This window comes from Canis aureus, chromosome 8 (genome assembly GCF_053574225.1).
Source record: "Canis aureus isolate CA01 chromosome 8, VMU_Caureus_v.1.0, whole genome shotgun sequence".
NCBI lineage: Eukaryota > Metazoa > Chordata > Mammalia > Carnivora > Canidae > Canis > Canis aureus.
Genome location: NC_135618.1, coordinates 33,461,702 through 33,484,072, shown reverse-complemented (window position 1 = coordinate 33,484,072; position 22,371 = coordinate 33,461,702). Strand labels below are relative to the sequence as shown.

General features: G+C 40.3%; 1 protein-coding gene across 1 annotated transcript in view; it reads right to left on the bottom strand.

The window, feature by feature from the left end:
• NTNG1 (netrin G1) overlaps positions 1–22,371 on the bottom strand; it is a 309,029-nt gene that overhangs the window by 70,394 nt on the left and 216,264 nt on the right. The window contains exon 4 of the mRNA XM_077906996.1: positions 10,860–11,032. Within this exon, the coding sequence (XP_077763122.1) occupies positions 10,860–11,032 (173 nt within the window). The remainder of the gene's footprint in view (positions 1–10,859; positions 11,033–22,371) is intronic.

The following is a 22,371-nucleotide window of genomic DNA, read 5'->3' as shown; positions in this document are numbered from 1 at the left end:
CAAAAACATTTTGCTTTCATTCTAGAACTCCTGAACTTATCAGGGCTGGAAGACTAATGCTCCACTTCAATCAACAGCTGGTTCAAGACAACTTCATGACATCAAACATTTTGTGCCTGCCTGTAAAGTTAACGGACGTTTGTATGTGGTGCAAAACAGATTTTAAGCGAGGCTTATGTTCTGGGCACAGAGTGCCAAATATACACTAAGTGGACCTGTGCAAATATACCCACAAATGCACTAGATCTCTTTAAATGTGTTATGAGATGCATAGGTTGGCTGCTGAAAGTCATTTGGCCCTTTATTTGATTAATTTCACATAACCATCATTTTTAGTCCTCTTTTACTTGTCAGATATGTGAATTAAAGTGTGTAATAGAAACTTAATTGAGCAGAATAATTCAAGAATACATTAGGCTGTTCATATCGATCATGGACTTCATCCATTTTCCCAGCTTCCACTTTAATTTACAGGTTGTGCTAAGGTGGTGGGACCATTTTAGAATGTAGTGGACTTGGTTCAAATGTGGACGGGCATTTAGTCTGTCCCCTGAAAACTCCTAGCCAAGAGCAGGGGCACAGAAGCCAGGCTGTCTGGGTTTGAAGCTTTGCTCCTAGACTCACTGACTGTGCGACCTGGGGCAAGTTGCTTATGCTCTCTGTAGCCTGATTTTCTACCTCTGAGGGTTATTGCAAGGATTACACAAATTGATGAATGCAAAGCACTCAAACTGCTGCTTGGCAGGTAGTGTGTATTATACCCATCTTTGCTGCAGATTACTATTATTAATATAGTTGGTTCACCAAGCAAGCAACACTATGATAGATATCGCTGATTAAGAGTCTGAGATTTACATCTTCTTCACTATATTTGGGTAGTGGTGCCAAGGAGGGCAGGAGATGGGACTCAGACAGGACCAGGTGAGAGTCCTGCTTGGTTACTGACTAGCTAGGTGATTTGGGGCAAGTTCCTTGCCTCTCTATGCTTATTTCCTCACCTGAAAGGGGTTAATAATATCTACTGCATAGGGCTGCTGGGGGGATTGAATGAAATAATCCATAAAAATGTCTGACACATGGTACACAGCTAATAAGTGATAGCTGTTAATGAGCTGTTCAGGCCTGTTCTCCACATCACTGGAGTGTACTCCTAACAGGTGGTAAACGTAGGAATCATTAAACTTCTATTTTCGTATTTATCTTCAAACAACTGCCCTCTGCTTGTTTTAACATTCAACATTTAACATAACTTGTTTAATCATTGTACCTTACTCAGAGATTTCTAGGTTTGTTCTTTAAAACCAAGAGCTACTTTCCTATTTCTTTAAAGGGAGGGCTTTAAAGAGGGATTAAAGCTTACCATGATTTTTTTTAAAACCTTGGAAGGAATAAAATTTTATCTTTAGTTATTAAATACATTTAAAAATCTCTTGATTTTAAAGCACAGTTTATAGTGCTTCAGCTTAATTACGATCATTCTTCAACCAAAACTGGAAATCTGAATTTCCATTTCTGTGTCTTAGCTCTGCCCTCTGAACTGCATTTCAAGCTGAATGCAATCTCTTCAAAGGACTGCTGAATTCCTGACCCAACACGTCAGCAGACTGTCTGCTGCAGCGTGACAGTGACTTGGTACCGAATCTTTCCTTTTTTTCCTCTTTGTAAATCCTCTGTTGAGTGAGGTATGATGGCAGCATCATAATTTTAGTATCAATTGCAGAAGCTCCAAATTTCCCCATGATCGAAAATCTTGCTCTATTGGAACCGCTTGCCTTTTGTAATCCGTCAAAGAGGATGGAAGTTAGGGTGGCAGGAAGAGACTTTTTTGGTATTTTCAAACTTACACGGAGCTAGAGGGCCATGCATAATGCAAGGCGAAGTTCTCAGGGTGTTTGGCCAGACACAATGGAGAGCAAACCTGCAAGACTATTTGATGCAGTACTTGCTGCAGCTGAATACTTTAGAAAGATGTAGAAATGTCTCAATTCCTTTGGGGATGCCAGTACAGGGAGGAATGTTCACTGCAGCTATACAAAGCTCGCCAAGCAGGGCCATTATACGATCCTATTTTCCTCATGAAGATGTTTTCTATTACCTAACATTTTGGATGCTTAAAATTCAGCCTCTTCCTCATTTTTGTGGCTCACAGTGTTTTGAGGTGTTGCCAGGTGAGTCACTTTCTATTCCATTGCTATAAAATGGCAATTGCTGAAAAGATTTTTAAACTTTTCATCAGGATAAAGATTTTTGAAGTGGCAAATAACTGAACACCAGGGGATGTCCATTAGTATATTTTCAAATGTTATGGTTTTTCCAAATGTTCCTTATTATAATATCCAAACACCTTGTTTTTGATTCCCTACAGACAACTAAAGATTTTAATAAACCTATTACATCCATTACAAAGGCTACAGGCAAGCCAGGAGAAGTCTTCCAAATGCCTCTGGAATAAGACAAGGCTACAATTCATTTCGTGAAAGGCTGGGTTTCTTTGGGGTCTCTAAGGGATGAATCAATGAACACAATTCCATCTTAAAACAGAGACAGTGCCTGTAAACCATGGGAAGGAGAGTCACATTACTCTCAGGAAGATTGTCTAGACACATGTTGGCAGTTAACATTCCCTGTGAAGTGACAAGCATTATGTAAAGAATATATTTTTTTAACCTTTAAAATTGAGCTTGGAAGTTATTTCTCCCCTTCCTCTTCATCTCTCTGATGTGGATTAGCCACTCCCTGTGATTGCACACCCCTTGTAGAGTCCTCCCTGAGAAACTGACCAACTTCTATTTGTAATTGTTTGTGTCTTTGCCTGAGAGTTCTGAGGGACAATCATCACACCTCATTCCTGTCTGTATTTCTGGAATCTGCTCAGGACAATGTCTGATACAGAAGAAGCTGTTCAATGTATATTTGATCAAAACTTTGTCACTTATTTCCAAGAAGGTTTCTATCACAGTGAAAATACTTTTTGGTCATAGTATGATCTTGGCCCATATAAAATGTTCCACGGAAACATTTCTCAGAGTTCAGTATTAATGGAAATTTTTGTTCTTTCTGGACATTTCCTCCATTCTGGTAGCCAGAGTTATACAATGTACAGATGCCCCTCACGACTCTGCCTTCCAGAAAGTGGAGCAGAGGCTCAAAACGCAACCTGGTGCTCAACTGGGTAAACTCATTTAGTATTTGGCTCTTTTCCTTCTATTCCTTCTCTCACATCTCCTTTTAAACTCCTATTTGGATACTCTTATTTGTATCTCTCTTTTTCCCTAAGCCACCCAGGGGCAAATCCAGATGTTGTGGGTCTAAAGCATAGTCAAATCTGGGAGAAAAGGAATATTAACTTTAAAATACAAAATTATATATGAAAGTCATTTTTTTTAAAGTTTAGAAGGATTCTAGTGAGGAATCCTGAAATTTAAGCTTCATTAGGGCAAATCCATCTATGAAACAACCTCAAAAATACTTGCAAAAGATAAATACATGATAGGTGGACAGAAAGGAAGCATGAGACCAGGTAAGCTGATTTAGAAAGAGTAACTTAAAAATGAAGAGCAGAAAGGGAGTTATGAAATAATCTCATGGAGCCTTTCACTTTACAAAAGAAGAAACTGAAGGCACAAAGAGAAGCAAGAGCCTTGTCCAAGCCAACACCTTTATATTCAACATTGGAACTGGTAATTCCTAATTCTTGTTTACTGAAACACTGCTAAGCTTTCACTGAGGAAATGAAGCACACGTATGCATGAGCTTCACCAGAAGGTTCTTCAATACATGGTCTATGAGTTTAATACTGTTGCTTCTTCTAGAAGAGAAATGCTGCTTCAGTCAGAGATACACATACATGTTGAATAAGCCGAAGAGCTTCATGTGCTAAAAAAAATTAGAAGGTGCTCAGCTTGTAGGCACTTGACTCCTTAACTAGCCCTCCCCACTCCTATATTTATTTTAACGTTCGTTTTAAAGGGAGTCTGCTGCAAGGGTGAGCACTTAGTAGAATTATATAATTATTTTCTCCTTCTCCTTCTTCCTGTGATTTTTCTAACCCTCCCACTAAGTAAAGGGCTAAAGGGGGCATAGCTAGGCCACAAAACAAACACCCTAATCTTCTGAAGCAGACTAATGCAGTGCCAAAAGTCGTAATTCCTTCTGAGAATCAATGCAAAGTCAGCAGCTTTTCATCGAGGAAATCAAAAGGGACACAGATTTGGCATGCCTCAGATTGAGAGGAAATATTGCCACTATTGTGATAGATAGCTTGAAAAAAGCCTATCAAGCAGATGACTGGATCTTCAGAAGAAGCCAGGCTGCAGCCATCACAAGCTATAACTCCAAAAACCCAGTTGAATAAGAGGTGAGTGATGAGGGACAAACCATTCTGCAGCCTCACTTGTATCCTGGAGGAATTGCTTCCAATGTCCTTCTAACCCTGGTCAACACAGAAGCCCACTGTGTTGAGAGGAGGTACAGTGAGCTGTCTACTAGGAGCTCGAAGGTGAAGGAAATAAAGTTGCCTTCACAGAATTGTGCCATGAAACCATCATATAAATGATCCAATCAAAGTTAGGTACACTCATCTTACAAGAGCACAAGGGGTTTAGGACCTGAGTGTATGTGACAGACTTGGCAGAGGTGACCTCAACCTGATGTAGCCTATTGACATATCTGAAGAATGGGAGAACAGCCAATCAGAAGGGAGAAGCCTAGAATGAGGAGCATTTTGAGGCATATGGTAGCACTGCTGGCCCAGCATTGTCTCAGGAAGAGGGGAGGGTGACCTGAAAGCTTTCAGACCTTCAGTGTTCTGTTGGCATTAGGCAGGCTGACTCTGTGGCAAGATGGATGCGTCAGGATGTCTCAGCCTCATGTTATTAGCATTAAAGTCATTTAAATTTCCTGATCCCATGCTCACCAAACAACCTTCTGATTATTATCTGGCTCTGCAAAGAGTCTTAATTACGAGGCAGAGAATACACTGGTCATAAGGACTTAAATATTCTGAATACCATCACTGTTATCTCATATTCTGGATGCATAAATTGGGTTTTGGACACAATTTATCTCCCTATATAGTTGCTGTCTCCACAGGGAGAATTTACTCATCAGGCTGGGATGAGTCGACGTGTTAGATCTCAGTGAAATTATAATGACAGTAGCATCTCACTTTGTTGTGTGCTTACTATGTGCCTGCCTCTGTTCTAAATACCTTATGTGTATTAATCCATTTAATTTTTATGACAATCCTCTGAGGTCAGCACTCAGGTTTATTTTTCAGAGGGGGGAAATCCAAACACAAAAAGCTTGCCCAAGATCGTCTCTACCCGTTGGGAAGGAAACTGAGATCTGAATCCAGAGGTCCAGGTTTCAGAGCTTGTGCCTCTAACAACTACTCCATACTATAATCTCTTAATTTGTTGTATTTCTCTCCAATCTTCAAAAAACAAAAACAAAAAAACAGTTCTAAAAACTAAAAGTTTTTTTTCTCCCCCAAAAAATCACTGGCAGCACAACATAACATGCTCTGAGCTAATTTGGTGGCCAAACCTGACTGGAAGGGGTATGAGGTGAGAATAATCATGGGTTTGCTGCTGAAATATTAAAATGTTTGATTAAATGGTGCTACCTTACATTGTGCTGTGGGTATGGACATAATATATGTCTATAATATATGTACTACCTTTAGGATCCTAACAATTTTGAATTTCAAATCATATTTGGTCCCGTGAGCTTCAGGTAAGGATTGTGGATTAATGCTATACAAGAATAATTTGGTATTCTGGTTTTAGATATTGGGCCAGCAGCTTGGTTCACACAAATAAGGCTCTGAGAGGAAAGTACTCTCTTAAGGTGCTGATAGAATCGGGGTTCTGAGCCTGAAAGGCTGGTGGACAGAGCCTGAGAATGCTCAAGTCACTGAGGCCATGAATGCCATGGGGGAGGTCTGTGAAGATCAGTCAGCCAATGTGCCATCTCTAGATGGCTGGATGGGCCATGAACACCCATGAAAAAAATGTGAGTCACTTTCCCATTTTATTTCCTCCAAGATAGCTGACTTTTCCTGTAGGAGATTGAAGACCATTGTGTTAGAGCTGCTGAGCTGTGAAGACCACACATTCCAGGAGACATGGGAAGATGGATGGGAGGTCAATGTACCCATGTGCACATTACAGCATTATTTAGGTTTACCTACTCATTCACCAAATAGTTGATTCTACAAATATTTATAAAGGCCAGGAATACAGTATGGTCTCATTCTTAAATTGCTAACATTTTAGCTTCTAAGTCAGATAGATCTGAGTTTAAGTCTTGTTCTGTAATGCATTCGCCGTGGGACCTTGGGACAACTTACTTATTAATCTTTGTGTGGCTGTGGTTCCTTATTTGTCAAATGTGGATAAAAATAGTACATACCCCATGATGACTAGTATAAGGATTTAACATAAGAATGCACTTAAAGCCCTTCACAAACTATAAAAGTCAATGGCAAACTTGATAGAAGTGGCCATTATTATTATTACAATTTTGGTTATAGAAAGTCAACCAATTGTAAGTGGACATACACTATCAAGAATCTAGAGCGCAAAGAGCAATTGATTTTGCCTGGGAGGATCTAGGTGAGCTGCAGAGAGAAGTTGGCCTTAAGGGGCAGCCTTGAAAAAGGAGAGTTAAAATAAAGATGAGAGAAGGGCAATTAGAGAAAGGAATAAATCTAGTATCTAGCATGTTGACTTTGAGATCTTCGTAAACAGCTGGAAAAATCAGTCTGGATTCATTAGAAGGATGCCAGGCTGTAATGACTGATTACTATTAAACCAGTATCAGTGAGAACTAAAACCACAGGAATAGATGGAAATGACAAGGGGAAAACCATGGACTGAGAAGAGGTGGGGGTGGAGAGCTCGAAAAATTTAAGGCAAGGGCAGAAGTGGAGTCTCTGGATAAGACTGGCTTATTTGAACAGGTGTCAAAATGTTCCTAGCCCCGTGGAGAATAGAGGAAGTCACTGAACTTTAACCTGAGAAGCAATATAGTGCAATGTGCAGTCCCTGGAGTCAAGACATACGTGGGTTTAAATCCTCCCTTTCACCCCGACTAGTCTTGGAAACCTTAAACAAGATATCTGCCCTCAGCAGTCAGCAGATTCCATATCTATAAAATGAAACTAATAGCATCTACCTTATAAGAGTGTTGTGAGTTAAGAATGAACTAAATGCATGTAAAGCACTTAGGAAACTGTCTGGATAATGATACACACATGTGCACACCTGGGAAAATATAAATTGGTCAATGTGAATTTAATCCTAGAGAAAATAATAGAATGATCACCAAATTACTTTCCATTACTCAGAGGGGCTCTAGATATTGTGTAACAATTCAAGTTGGATTTCTGAACAAACAAATAATGTCAATGTCAGAACAATTTAATTTTCTCTCTTTGAAGAATATTAGACTGTGTAGGTAAGAAGAAAGTGAAAGATTGTATACAGAGAAACTGGATGGGCTTTCTAAGTCTTTCTTCATGACATTTGTTATCACTAGGCTGTAGAAATTGCTTCGAGTAGTCGGTCCCCGAAAGAGTGTTTTATAGAAAGTTATTAAGTGTTCCATGAACAGTTAAGTTTGGGAAACACAGGGCAAAATATAATACTTTACTATAGGATTCTCAAATGTTTTTAATAAGGTAATATGAGTATCTTAGAGTCATTATAATTTACAGCATTTTCCAAACTTATTTGGCCATGAAATTCTGTAAAGGGTCACAGAACCCACCTCAGGAAGCAGAGGCATAGACGATATTGTATCTTTCTTAGAGTTATAGTTCCTAAAGGTTGACTGTTGAGATTTCAGCATCTTGATATAAAAAATATTGTGTGTTAATCCATAGGGATCGGATCAAAAATTTAAAGAGGTTTTTTTTACTTAATACTTTTATTCACGAGCTGGACAATAACAATCAAGTGAATCATAAGGAAGCACAAAGTTGGACAGAGTTGCTATCTACTTAGAAGATGGAAAAGAACTTCAAAGGATACTGGGAATACTATCAAAAATAGAATGCAGATCAACAGGGAGAAGAAGAAAGATGTCTTACAGAGAAAACACAAGCTTTGTAGAGAAATAAGGAAAACATTTTGAGATTATATGGATATATATATATTATATATAATATATATATATCTCCCAAGAAAACACACTGAGTCTCCACTAGAAAGCATGGTGAATAAAGTGTAATCACAAGAGTCATTACTTCTGCTTCCACCGAGTCTGTTGTAGTGATGAGCATAGGGAAACGTGATGTGTCTCGCACATTATAGGGACAGCTCTATTTTAGAATGCTGGGGCTCTGTATTCTTCTCTCCTGGCTCTATGTGCTCCTTATAAATGTGGCCTTGGTGATGCTCCAGAATTCAGGACTTCCAAAGTCATATGCTTCCGAGTTTAGGGTCCTCTGAATGATGGGTTAACTGTCTGTGAAGGGAGATCTTATAATTTCATGGTTTAATAAAGTTCTTTTAGTTCTTTTGCTAAGAGTAGGCAGGAACTGACCTTCCTATTAAAAAATGATCCTGGCTGCTGAGATTCTGCTAAATCAAGAGATTATCCAAGATGCATGGTGTTTCTAGGCCATTGAAGAGTTGATGTTGAGGGTTCAGAGACTGTAGCTATTCTTTTTATACTTCTTAGGTTTCGTATTTTTGTATTAGGATATGGCATATCCTAAGTGTTCCTCTTAAATAACTGACTCGTGGTGCACCACATAGAGTCGTGTGTGTGTATGTGTGTATGTGCGCACACACACAAGCATGTATGCATGCATATAAGAAAAAGCCGATATGAAATAAGAATCATAGGACTGGCAAAGTCCTGTGTTTGGCTGACATTTCGACACTAAAAAATTAGAGGGCCTCTAGGGCAAGCAACCCAGCAGGAGACATGAAAATCTTATTATATGAAATAGAATTTGATGATGTTAATCTGGAGTAGAAAAGAAACTGGCATCCATATAGCTCTTTTACTACTTAAAGAAAAAAAAATCATTGGAAATTAGGACATACTCAAAAATAGCATTAAGAAATAAGTTTTATAACAATCAAAGATGTCCAATAATGAACAAGTATACTTTATGAAAAAAATCCTAAAATTAAAATTAGTTTTGAACACTTATTTTGTGTCCGGTGTTATGCTGAACACATTACATGCAGTAGCTTTTCAAGTCTCTCAAAATTCCTATGAGGTAAGAACTGTTACTACTTTCACATCATAGAAGCCAACACAGCAGCTCAGGCCACCTGCCTTTCTGGGATAGTTCTGACAAGTTGGCCGGCCCTGAGGTTGAGCCAGAATGCTAGCAAGTGTTGGTGAGCCTTCCTCTGCTCCATCCTGTCACGCTAAAGCAGCAGCAGACACTGAAAATGGAATCTGAGCCACTTTCATTTTGGGAGACCTTTAAAGTAAATATGACAAGTGTGGTGATAGGGATTCTTGGTAGCCAGCCACAGGGTCTCATAAACAAATAACCTCATGATGCCTTCCAAATTCGTGAGTCTATGGCCCTGAACAATTGAGGACAGCCAACAGAGTCTCTGCTAATAAAATTGCCTTGAAAAGCCAACATTTCTGCTTAACAGAGCTTTATGTATTAATTTTAGGAGCTAGACTGTCCATTTTTTTCTTTAACACAGAAAGAAACCGAACACCCTTACAAATAGGGATGCTTTTTTAAATCTTTTGAAGAATATTTTTTTCTGCTTCATAGAAATTTTATCATAATTTCATGCCCCCATACTTCATGGCTTGTTACTCGCTCCATTAGTCTTACATTTAACTTGATAAGGTCCTGGTTCCTGTGATATTAGTTTTTAGGTTTTGGTTTCTCACAGCTGCTGCTTTGAAGTACCTGATAACATTCTTAGCCTCACAGAGAGCCAGTGGCTTTTCAAGCCCTCATTCCCCCACTGCTCACTGTCCTGCTATTTCTGTTACTTCTCACTTCGTGGGTGTCTTCCCAACCTCACCCCTCCTCTATTTTTGAAAGAGGGCGAACCTGGGGCTTTTGCAAGTGGCTAATTCAGTCCATCCATGGAATTGGGCAGTTTATTCTGGAAGTAATCATTTCTCTCCCTGAGCGTGTCAGGGCATGTCTTCCTGTAGATGTTCAGGGATTTTAGTGGGGTATACGCATGAGTGGTAATGAGGCATCTCTCATGGTTCCTGTAAATACCCGTGCTCAGACATTCCTTTTCTTAATGCAGTACCTATAGTCACGCTCTGTAGCAAAAGGTGGCTTCTCCTTGTAGGATCCATGCCAGGCATGACCTCAAGTGCTGGAATTTGGAAAAAGCCAATTATTTCACTAGGCAAAATTAGGCTGTAGCTAAAATAGGACAGGGAAGCATCTTCCAGAAAAAGCATCACTCAAGTCACCCAGTAATGGAAATGGGATTATAACCATGTAGAGAATTTCTGGAGTTGTTTATGGTTAAAATTAAGTTATAGTTGGGAGTTTTAATAGGTTAAGCAACCTATTAAACAACACAATAGGCTGTTGTCATTCTAATAGGAAAGTAATCTGGGGCAAGAAAACAAACATCTCCTGTTTCATCCACTTAGAAAAAATGTCTCCTGATTTCCATCATCTCCCAACACATTTGATGTGAATGTTGGAAGACTGAATTTAACAGATGATCCGAGTGTGAAAATGTGCTTACAAGTCGTAAAATAGAGACTAAAGCTTTAGCCACATTTCGAAGAGGAACAAGATAACCGTGAGAGTAAAAGCACAATTGCAAGTGAAACTGAGGGAACTATCAGCTCATCGTGCACAAAATCCAGTGTTACAGAGCAAAGTTACTCACAGGTATTTGCAGTGCCTTTGGGGATGGGGAGATATGAGCCTGGACTCCAAGGTCGGCCCTGATAATTCTTCTTGCATTTCCCACAGTCTGGACCTGTAGTGTTGTGCTCACATTCACAGGTCAGTTTGCTGTTGTCATACACACACACGGTGGCGTGGAGATTACATTTGCACCTAAACAGAAGAGAGACAAGAGTTCATTGTAAGTCAGGTGATCATGGAGGCTTACCCATCTATCTCCTGGGGGGTGGCGGCTCTGACACCCTGCAGTGCTTGCGCTACATAGAGGCTCTGGGCAAAATGTAGATCTGCAGTCCCCACCTTCAGAATCTTCTCAACAAGGGACAAAGGGTAGGATTAGGATACAGTCTATCTCATACCACACTTTGAGGAATCCTAATACTAGTCGGTCTGTTCAGTGGGGGCCTGAAGGTCCCGTAAGACAACTGTGCTACAAAATCAAGGGTTTCTCAACAGGTATTCAAAATATTGCCACCAATGAGCAGTGATCTTATTATATTATCAAATCTATGACAATTTCATCTGGGTTTGAAAAGCAATGTTATCTTCTGTTTTTTCCTTAAACCAGAACGACAATTCTTACTTGTTTAAAAGAAACGATGACCATTAAGACAATTTGCTATTCAGACTTATTTTATAGACCTATGGAGATCAAAATCAGGTATTCCTGATTGTCTAAAATGACATTATCCCAGATCAGAAATTTTTCCCACCAAGGCCTCTAATCAATCCGAGTGGTCCTTAGATTTCCCACTCACAGCAAATAAGGTAATTACAAAGGTCTCTCAGAAATGGGTCAAATGACTCAGATAAAAGATGCTTAGAAGCCAATAAAATAAAATAAAATAAAATAAAATAAAATAAAATAAAATAAAATAAAACTATGTGGCAGGGGTCTGAGGTCATTTGCAAATGCCTTGCTTTTGGTGCCTGTGAAGAGAGCTGTGATATATGAGAGGCAACAGTGGAATATGCAGGTTCCACAAAAACACTTTCCCCTATCCAAAGTCTTGCACTATAAAATCTCAAAGGCCAACTGGATATTTGTTGATGTAGCAGGTTATAAATTGTAACATCCCAAGCATTCTGCATCCTCTGGAAAAGTAAAACCAAGGATGACCATGACCCAGGGGCCAGGACAGAGTAGGCAGGAAGCAATGTGTCCACATAGAGGGGAGAACTAGGACATCTGTGATGGGGCATAAAGGATCAAGATCTGTTACGGCCAGCATCTGAAAATGTTATGTATGTGTGTTTGTGTGTAGATGTGTGTGTGTTTTTAAACTAGACTGGCCTCTTCTAGGAAGTAGGACAAAAATATAGAAAGCCAAACTTCATGAAGACAAAGAAAGATTATAATGTTTTACATTTGCTTTCCTTTGCGGGGTATGTTGCGAATTGGAAAAAGTTAACAGTAGTCTTTCTTAGTAGGAAAAGAAGATTCTTTCAGAACTGATGTTGGAAAAAAAAAAAAAAAAAAAAAGAACTGATGTTGGGATGCCTGGGTGGCTTAGTGGTTGAGTGCTTGCTTTCAGCTCAGGTCGTGATCCCAGAGTCCTGGGATCCCACATCGGACTTCCTGCAGAGAGTCTGCATCTGCCTATATCTCTGCCTCTCCCTCTGTGTCTCTCATGAATAAATAAATAAAAATCTTTAAAGAAAAAAAAGAACTGATGTTGGTTTCTCTGACATCTGTAAGCAATATCCAAGTTTCTTGTGTGCAGATGATGTTTGGAACACCGACCCATCCTCATGGCAAGAAAGTGAAGGAGTGGCTAAGATTGTTACTGAGAACTGTTGGGCTCTCTTCTAACTCAAAGGTGTAGCCCCTGAAATAATACCCACTCCTCGCCACCCAAACCTCCCTGGATAAGACCACACGTCCGCTTTATCAAGGGTCTACTATAATTTGCAATACTTACAGCTATACTCTGCCCTCTGTATAGTTATATATGGTAAAAAGCCGGAAGTCTACTACTTAAACAATACCTATTCAACTTAGATACATAAAAAGAACCTTTAAAATTAACAGATGTACAGTGTTCTAAAAAGATGAGAAAAACATGATTCAGTTAAGTGAAATAGACAGTGTTTAATCATGAGTTAGGTCTCGTAACAGTCTCCTCTATGCAGGGAGTCACTTGTGTTAGGTTGCTTATAAAAGGATCTTTCTCCTTCCAACATTAGCACCTTTATTTATGGGTGTGTTTTTTTTTTAAATATGGAAGATGTTAGAAACCTAAGTGATAGAAGCACAAACTTATACCGATTTAGCACCCTATCTGGTGTTAAAAAATCCAACGGAGGAAATGAACAATATGACCCCAAAGAATATGCGTGTTTCATACAGGAAGATCAAGAACACAAGTAGTAACTGTAAACTGGATTAAATATCTTTTAGCTGCTAATACTTTCATACTTGTAGTCCCTTTCTGAGTTACAGACAATTTCCATTCTCAAGACTTTATATTTGCTGAGAAAATATTCTTTAAATAACAAAAGAAGGTGAAAGAAAAATAGATGACTATTTAGTCTCATTTCCCTCAGATTTCTTCCAATTCATGGTGCATCCTCACCTGTTCAAAACCCAATCATTCAAGGCTCAATTCAATTCAAACTCTTCCCAGTTATCTATCCTGCTCACTGCAGACACCCTGAGCTCTATCTTCTGATTTCGTTAAATGCTTCTGTGTATTTGGTTGGGTTGGTTGTTACTTAAGGCTCTTTGAGCTTTTAGAACACGTTGACTCATTGCATAAATCTCTCCCATCTTAAGGGGAGAAATACTCACCTTGTACCCCTGGTCTTCTTTTCCAGTTACCTCTTTAACACTCTCCTCTCTTCTTGAGTTTCCTATATCTACATTTTCCATTCTCTCATCCCCCACTCACTTTCTCTTTCTCACCAAACGCAGCCTCTCTTGCCAATGTCATCCATGACCTCTTTGTTGAAAATCCAATGGATAATTTTCTTTGCCTTATTTGACCTCCCAGTAGTATTTGAATCTGTGGGCTACTCCCTTTCTTCTGATGCTTTGTCCTTGTTGGATTCTCAAGCTCATATTCAGAATCCTCTTCTTATTTGTGTTCTCTTTATGTGCTGTTCTTGGGGTTCTGGCCTGTGAGCACTGTCAGCCTAAGTGACTCTCTTTGGACACTCTTTTTTTTTTCAGATTTTATTTATTTATTAGAGAGAGAAAGAGAGAGAGAGAGAGAGAGAAAACACAAGCTGGGGGGGGGGTAGGGAAGAGGGAAACTGAGAAGCAGACTCCCCGCCAAGCAGGGAGCCTGATGTGTGGCTTGATCCCAGGACTCTGGGATCATGACCTGAGCTGAAGGCAGACGCTGAACCAACTATGCTGCCCAGACACCCTCTTTGGATACTCTTAACACAGATTGTCCCTTCAGTTTCCTCTGCAGTCCTTAATGGCTTTGAGTTATAGCAAACTCGCATTTTAAAGAAAACTTGCGTAATCTTCCTCTACCCTGAAATAATAAGCATATACAAAATAAGCTTAAACATTTGAAAACATTTTAGGAGATTCAGAGATTCTGTTACCCATAGGGATCCATAGAACCCTCTTTCCATTATTCCCAGTGAGGATTATCTGATCGACATGTTGATAAATCCTGGATCTATATCTCCCTCATGGATCTCTTTCTTGGGTATGTTAAACTCAACAGATCCCATATTGAATTCTGGGGTTTCCCTCTCCTACCCATTCCTCCTTCTGGGGTTACTGTGTCAGTAAATTGCATCACCAGTTAGTTGAGAATGCCTCCCTCTTTCTTTCCTACAATAACTAACTTGTCATTGTTCCGTCTCTCACCAAGTTGTAAGATCCCTTCTCCTTGACAACTCTCAAACACGTAGTACAGTTCTAGCCATTGCCACTGCCCTAGTTGAGATCGCCATCACCTTCGATCTGTTTTATTACAATGGCCTCTGAACAGACCTTATTGCCTCCAGTCATGGTCCTCCCAGCTCAGTCTCAACACAACAGTCAACATAATCCTTTACACAAAAATATCAGAGTCATCTTGGCTTCGAACCATTGTAAGACTTGTCACAATTCTCAGAGTAGAGTTCACACTCTGTAACGTGGCCTCCAAGTCCCTTCAAAGCTTGTGTCTCTTCCCTTTTCCAGTCTCATCTGCACCACTGGTAATACTACTCAGTTATTCAAACTTTGCCTTCAGGTAATCTTTTTTTTTTTTTTTTTAAGATTTTATGTATTTATTCATGAGAGACAGAGAGAGAGGCAGAGACATAGGCAGAGGGAGAAGCAGGCTCCCTCTGCAGGGAGCTCTATGTGGGACTTGATCCTGGGACTCCGGAATCAAGACCTGAGCCAAAGATAGATGCTCAACCGCTGAGCCACCCAGGTGTCCCTGCCTTTAGGTAATCTTATAAACTGTTCATTTTGCCTAGAACATTCTACTCAACTACCTCTACCTCATTTACCTGCCAAATTCTTATCATTCAGGTGTCAACTTGTAAATTTCCGTGCCTGGCTCCTAAATGACATTCAAAAAACATCCACTGGCCAACTATCTGAGGGCTTCTCTGACCCACCAGCATGCCTTTCCTATGTGCTCCTGTGACACTGGCAAGGCCAGTCACTTGATAAAGCCCACACTATCTCTGCCTTAGACAGAGACTGTGTTGTCATTGCTTCTTCTATCACCTTTACTGGAGTGCAAACTCCCGGAGGCAACAGTCACGCTTGCCTTATTTATTGCAACATCCCCAGAGTGTGTTAAGGTGCTTGGCATATAATAAGTACTTAAAAAATATTTGAAAGATAAATAAATGATTAATAAGCAAGTAAACTCTCTGAGCGCAGGAAGTGCATGGGTCTGTCCTACTATGTCTAGCCTGGTGATGGACTGAAAATAGAGAATCAATAGGCATCGTATTAAATCGAACACTCCATGACATGTGCTGAAAACTGCCACATGCCCTTATCATTGGCTTTTATAATGGGCAAAGGGAACTTTATAAAATTGGTAAGACTATTTAATTTAAACTCCAGAGAATTTGCCAAACGCCTAAAACCTAACACAAGAAGAAAATGCCTGAAAAAAAAAAAATGCCTGAAAGACTTAGGAAAATAACACAGTTTAGAGGAGAAAAAAAAAAAATCATTTGCATAACATAGTTATTCTGGAATATGCATCTTTTGGCTTCCACTTCTCATGCAGGGATGACCCCCCCCACCCCCCGGGTTCAGGTGTTTGGGCAATGTTGCTTGGGCACTGGCAGGAACCAGAACTTGCCCAGCAGTAAATCTGCTGACCTAGCCCAGCTCCTGGGCTGTCTTTTCTCTGCCCTTGCGACCGACAACTCTCGTGCCTGGGCTGAGCCCGTGACAGTGGATGCTGAGGTATCCCAACACGGGTTGGTTTTGGAAAATGATTCCCTTTCATTATCCACAGCTCAGCCTGTTTGCATCACCCCATTCCAATCAGATGCTGAAATTCTTTATGTAGAGGCCCTGCCAGAGTGGCTTTTCCTCCAGAAAAAAAAAGAAAAGAAAAGAAAAGAAAAGAGAAAAGAAAAAGAAAAAAAGAAAAAAGAGAAAAGAGAAAAGAAAAAAGAAAAAGAAGAAAAAAGAGAAAAGAAAAGAAAAAAGAAAAGAAAAAAGAAAAGAAAGGGATGTTACAATGGTGAGAGACTGCTCTCAATTCCTAGGGCCATGACCTCCCGCCTTGTGATGGGGTGGAGGGCAGATTTCTGTGGCGTCCCCTTGTCTCCGACAGGTTCATTATCCACTTCCATGGGCATCCGGCTCCGACGTCTACCAGCACGTTGCCCAAGCCGAGAGCTACCAGGCTCTGCGAGCAGGGAGCTATCTGATGTTCTGGAGAGCTCAGCCTATTCCCCGATCCTGTTCACACACACACACCTCACACAAGACACTTGCAGACAGAATGGACTTGCTTGTACTTCGGAGATCTGCTTGTGTCTAAGTGACAAGCCGTACGTGTTGTCAAATAACGGCACTGGTAAGATGGACTTCCAAAAAAAGTGAGCTCCAGTCTGCGGTGCAAATGATGAGAACCAGCATCTTCTTGCTTTCAACCGGGTCTGCACTTCCTGTAGTTTAGTGACCAGCTGTCATGAGTCAATTTAATCTGGCTTATAAAAAGGCTCCAACGTTTAGATCTGTGCCACCTGCCAGTAGGTATGAAAAACCCATACAGTCTGCCTGTTTTTTTCTTAAACATAATTTAATATATTTATTCTGGGAAGCATGTTATCCACCCGAATTTCCTGTGAGTTAGAGGTCTATATATATCATCTATTACTAGTGTTTCAACTAGAGGTACCAAGACAGAGAAGTTTGAAACTGGCCCTTTCTGAAGCAAAACAGGAAAGGAAGCCAGGCTCGCTGCCCTGCAGGTCGGAGATTTGGCTACTTTGGTGCCAAGGGAGGATTCACCACGCAGCGAATGGAGTTTAGCATCATGGCCCATTCAGGGCCTCGAGGAAGACCTACCAATATGTTCATGTGGTCGTGTGCTTTTGCATAATTCTCACAAATAAGATATTTTTGCATTTTTTAAAATTAGTGAAGGTAAGTTTCAGGCCTCACAAAATCTAGATCAGTCTCTGGTTGCACTCCCTGCCTTGGACTGGCAGCTACACAAATGCTTTTAGAAAGTGAGTTAGCACAAACACTGGAGCCTCAAAGATGTCTTTTTCAAAAGGTGATAAATTATAAAATGCCTCTCACATACTTTTTCTGCCTCCGCAGCCCCTTGACCTTTCTCTTTTCACTCCGACACATGAATTTCTGGTTTCCACCTCAACATGTTATTTGCAATAGGAGACCTGTGGCAACACCATTTAAAAATTATGTGCTATTCATTATGAAATCAGACAGCCCGGGTTCAAATCCCACCTTCACCACTTACTTGTGAGGGCACTGGGTAAGTGACTTCACAAACACACAAACAGAACTAATGTTGACTGAATACTTCCAAGTACCTGAGATTGTGCTAAGTGCTTTTGCATATTTCACACGTTATTTCGTACAAACCTCACAATAGTACTGTGGGATTGGCACTAATTATAGATGAAGCATTTGCATATTGACGGGCTAAGGAACCCACCTCTCCCAGCTAGGATGAGATGGAACCGGGATTTAGACCGTGGGCAGCCAGCCTCCAGAGCTCTGCTTTTACCACCAAAAGTGGAATGCTGTCTTTCTAAGTATGGCTAGGCCTCAGCTGCCTCGTCTGTAAAACAGAGACAATAAATGGATGGGTTTCAAAGAACGGTTTTGGGTATTGAATAGAAAATGTATGCATGCCCTTAGGATAGCATCTGACACAAAGTTCTTGACAAATGTTATTTTCAAGTATTATTATTTCTATAATAGATGACTGAAATGGACTATCTGATTCATTCTGTAAGCCTTAATTAATAACATATTCTCTGGATAGTGTCGTGAGAAGGCCCATGGGATTCAACACCAGAAGATGACATAGAGTTCTAATCTCCAAGAAGCCTAACTCAAAAACAACAGCCACTGCTCCATCCTGTAGGAAGAGAAGCAAACAGGCTCCACCAACCTGATAGACTCCCGCTCCAAAAAGCACCAACAAGCTGTGTGAGTTGCCTGCCAAAATCAGCCAATCAGAACAAGGTACTTTTCTAGCCCTTTTCAGCATAACGGACCTGAGTAGGAACTTCCCAGGGGACCTTTGTACAAGCAGGGCCTCCTGTTTGTGCGGTGAGGCTCGGCCAAGTGCTGGGTGTTGCTGCTGTGTCTCCGTGCAGCTTGAGCTGTGGCCCCCAAAAAGCCTGTGCCTTTGACCTTTGGTCTGGCCTCGTTTCTACCATTGTGGGACCCAAGATCTCAACTCCTGGAACAATATTCTATCTAATTATGACAATGTAGGGAAGTAGGGTGGTAACACTGAGTTGTCTCTCCACTGATGCTGTATTTGCACTGAACAGACTTAGGGACAGCTCCTACCTCTGAAGGTGGGGGTAAGAGGAAAACGCGTGATTCCCTGCCACTGTATGCCTGGAGCTGTGCTGGGTGCCTTATGTGTGCTGCTTCACCCCATCCTCATTACCCCTGGGAGCAGGCGGTATAAGTGTCTATAATTTACAGATGTGGAAAGTGTGGCAAAGAGCAGTAAAGTGATTTGCTCAAAGAAACACTTCTGGTGAGTGGTAATCAAGAGTCAATTCCAAAGGCCAGGTTCATTCTAGGACATCACACTTGTTGAGGCAGAACAAAGCAAACTGGTTCTCGGGAGAATTAGACTAGTGGTTCTAAACAGTGATATTGATACTCGAACACTTGCTACCTAAATAGTGGTCCCTGGACCAGCAGTTTCAGGATCCCCCCCACCCCCCGCAAGCCTTGATAAAAATCTCAGGCTTTCCCCAGACTTGCTGAAGGAGAATCTGCATTTTAACCAGATCACCAGATGATTCATGTGCAGAGTAAGGGTTGAGAAGCACTGCTGAGTCACCAGTGTGTCAAAATCCTGACGAACAGGAAAACTAAAATCACATGTGTGATCCTCATGCAAACTCCTCTTCCACCTGTATTCTGTTTGGCGATCTTTGTCCTAAACCTGACCATCACTAAGGTGCTAGCTGTACACTCAAACCTAATCGACCATCTTGTTTGTAAATTATGTCAAGTCCACTGATCTGCAGATTCATATTTCATATATTAATTGAATAATTTAACTATGTTAAAAGCTGTTTACACTTACTAGTAAAAATGGTATATATTTCCAAAATATACAAGGAGCTGTTACAACTACAATAAGTGGAACAAAAAAACCCAGTTAGAAAATGAGTGAAGGATCTTAAAAGATATATCTCCAAAGAAGATATATACAAATGACCAATATGCAAATGAAAAGATGCTCAGCATCATGAGTCATTAGGGAAGTGCAAATTAAAACCTCAACGAGATACTACTTCACATCCACTAGGATGGTTATAATTTAAAAAGGACAATAGGAAATGTTGACAATAATGTGGAGAAATTGGAACTCTCACATATTGTCGGTAGGAATGTAAACTTGTGCAGCCACTTTGGAAAACAATGTGGCAGTTCTTCAAGAAGGTAAGCATAAAGTTATCATATGATTCAACAATTCCATTTCTAGGTCTTTACCCAAGAGAATCAAAAACATGACCCCACAAAAACCTGCACACAAATGTTGATAGCAGTATTATTCATAACAGTCAAAAAGTGGAAACAACCCAAACATCCATCAACTAATGAATGGATAAACAGAAGGCAGTAGTATACTCATATAATGGAATATTATTTGGGGGGAAAAAGTGGTGAGGTACCGGTACATGCTACAGTATAGATAAACCTTAAAGACATTTGGCTAAATCAAAAAAGCCAGGTACAAAAGGCTACATAATGTATGCTTTCCTTTATAGAAAATACTCAGAATTGGTGAATCTGTACAGATGGAAAGTAGATGAACGATATCCAGGAGCTGGGGAGAGGGGCAAACAGGGAGTGACTGCTGAAGGATGGGGTTTTCTTTTAGAGTGATAATACGTGTTCAGGAATTTGATAATGGTGAGGGCTGCGCCACTTTTTGAATATACTAAAAACCACTCAATTGTACATTCAATGAATGCAAAAATAAACTAAAAGAAATATGGTATTTATCTAAAACAGATGGCAGAAAAACAGTGGATAAGAGTTTGGGGTCTGAGGTCAAGTAGTTTGGCTTTAGCAGGAAGTTAGGCAAGTTCCTTAAGCTCAGTTTACTCCTCTGTAAAATGAGGATAATAAAATATCTACCCTTAGGGGTTTGGGGGAGCCTTAAATGATACAGGACAAGGTAGCTGAGACTGCTGATTCATGAACTTTTCTTTTTCCCACACTACCACAGTCTTAGCTGGGTGCACAGTCTACATGTGTAACGACTACATCTCCCGGCACCTCCCTGAGCCAGGGGTGGCCATGTGACTATGTCCCACCATTGACACCTTAGTGAGAGTGAGGTCTGTGACACTCCTGTTAGGCTGAACTCCGTCCTCTGTCTTTAATTTACTCATGGACCATGAACACATGAACATGGTGTTAAGCCACCCTGGACTACATGGGCCACGGCAGTAACCACAAATAGTGGAATCGGGCCCTTGGGCAGCCTTCACTACAGTCAGGGGAAGGCAGGTCCAGATGGAGCCACTATTCCAGCTGCGGAGCACCTACCGCCCAACAGAAAGGAGACAGAAGTAAACTTCTAGTTTGTTTGAGGCACTGTTAATGCGAGTCTCTCTTACACATCTGAACTTACAGTTGAACACAGCACCTGGTATATAGTAAGCACTTAATAATTTAGTATAAGCTATCGCTATTATCACTTCTGTCTCACAGCAAAAGACCAGATCTTCAACTATCAAATGGGTCTGGTCTAATCCTGACCCCATGAGGAACAAAGGGCTCAAATCTTTCCAGCATTCTCCTACTCCTTCCTTCATTAATAAAACCTGGAGTCTGACAGTAGTTACCACTGGTAAGCAAAGATGTTTTCAGAAGATTTAGTTTTATAAACTATGTGATGCCAAAGTTCAATGTGAAATAGATATATACTTATAACAATTTTGGGAAAGCAGCCGCACACTTAACAGACCAACAAAGAGTCTGGAGGTTTAATTTGTCTTTGCATTCCTGTATTATAGCAGAAGCATACAAGAAAGAGGGGTGCTAGGACTCCAGGTATCTGCCTTGCAAACCCAGAGGGCAGGTTTCTACATAATTTTTGTGCTCTTTCACAATAGACTGAATACCTAATATGGCCCCTGGTTGATGGGGGCTTTCCTCTCCTGAACTCTTTCTTAGAAAAATTATTTTTGAAAAGTGATGGGACTAGATTTTTTTTTTTGAGCAAAGAAATATATCGTTACACAGTTTCCCTCTGGGAGTATAACATAAAGCTTGAGATCTTAGCACTTCTTCACAGACATTGAGATCTTACCATCTTTTAAAATATATATAACTTATTTGCTCCAAAAATTGGTGGGGCAGGGACTAGAAGTCCTTCTTGTACACTTAAGCAATGAATGATTTAGACACCTTATGGTACTTAAGAAATCTTGTAGAAGTTCCACTTAAATCTTATTGAAAACCCTAAACTTACCCATAGTGAAGCATCAGATTACATGACTTACGAAACTACTGATTCTTTTGGATAATATTGAAAATAGCCCTTTTCTACTTCTAAAGTTTGCCAGGGAGACTAGAGTACCATGATTGTAAAATAAAATAAAAATAGGAGCTTATATATATATTATTTGAGATAATGCATTGTCCAAGATTGGAGTAGGTATACGATGGTGCTCTGTGACCTGTTTATTACACTCACGAGGAATCTGGTTAGATAAGAGGTGTTGAAAGATAAAAGACATAGCAAGATAATTATAGCAACTGAGACTGCCACTGTTCTCTGCACAAGGAATCAATCTGGAGATTGGGAGGTAAAGAG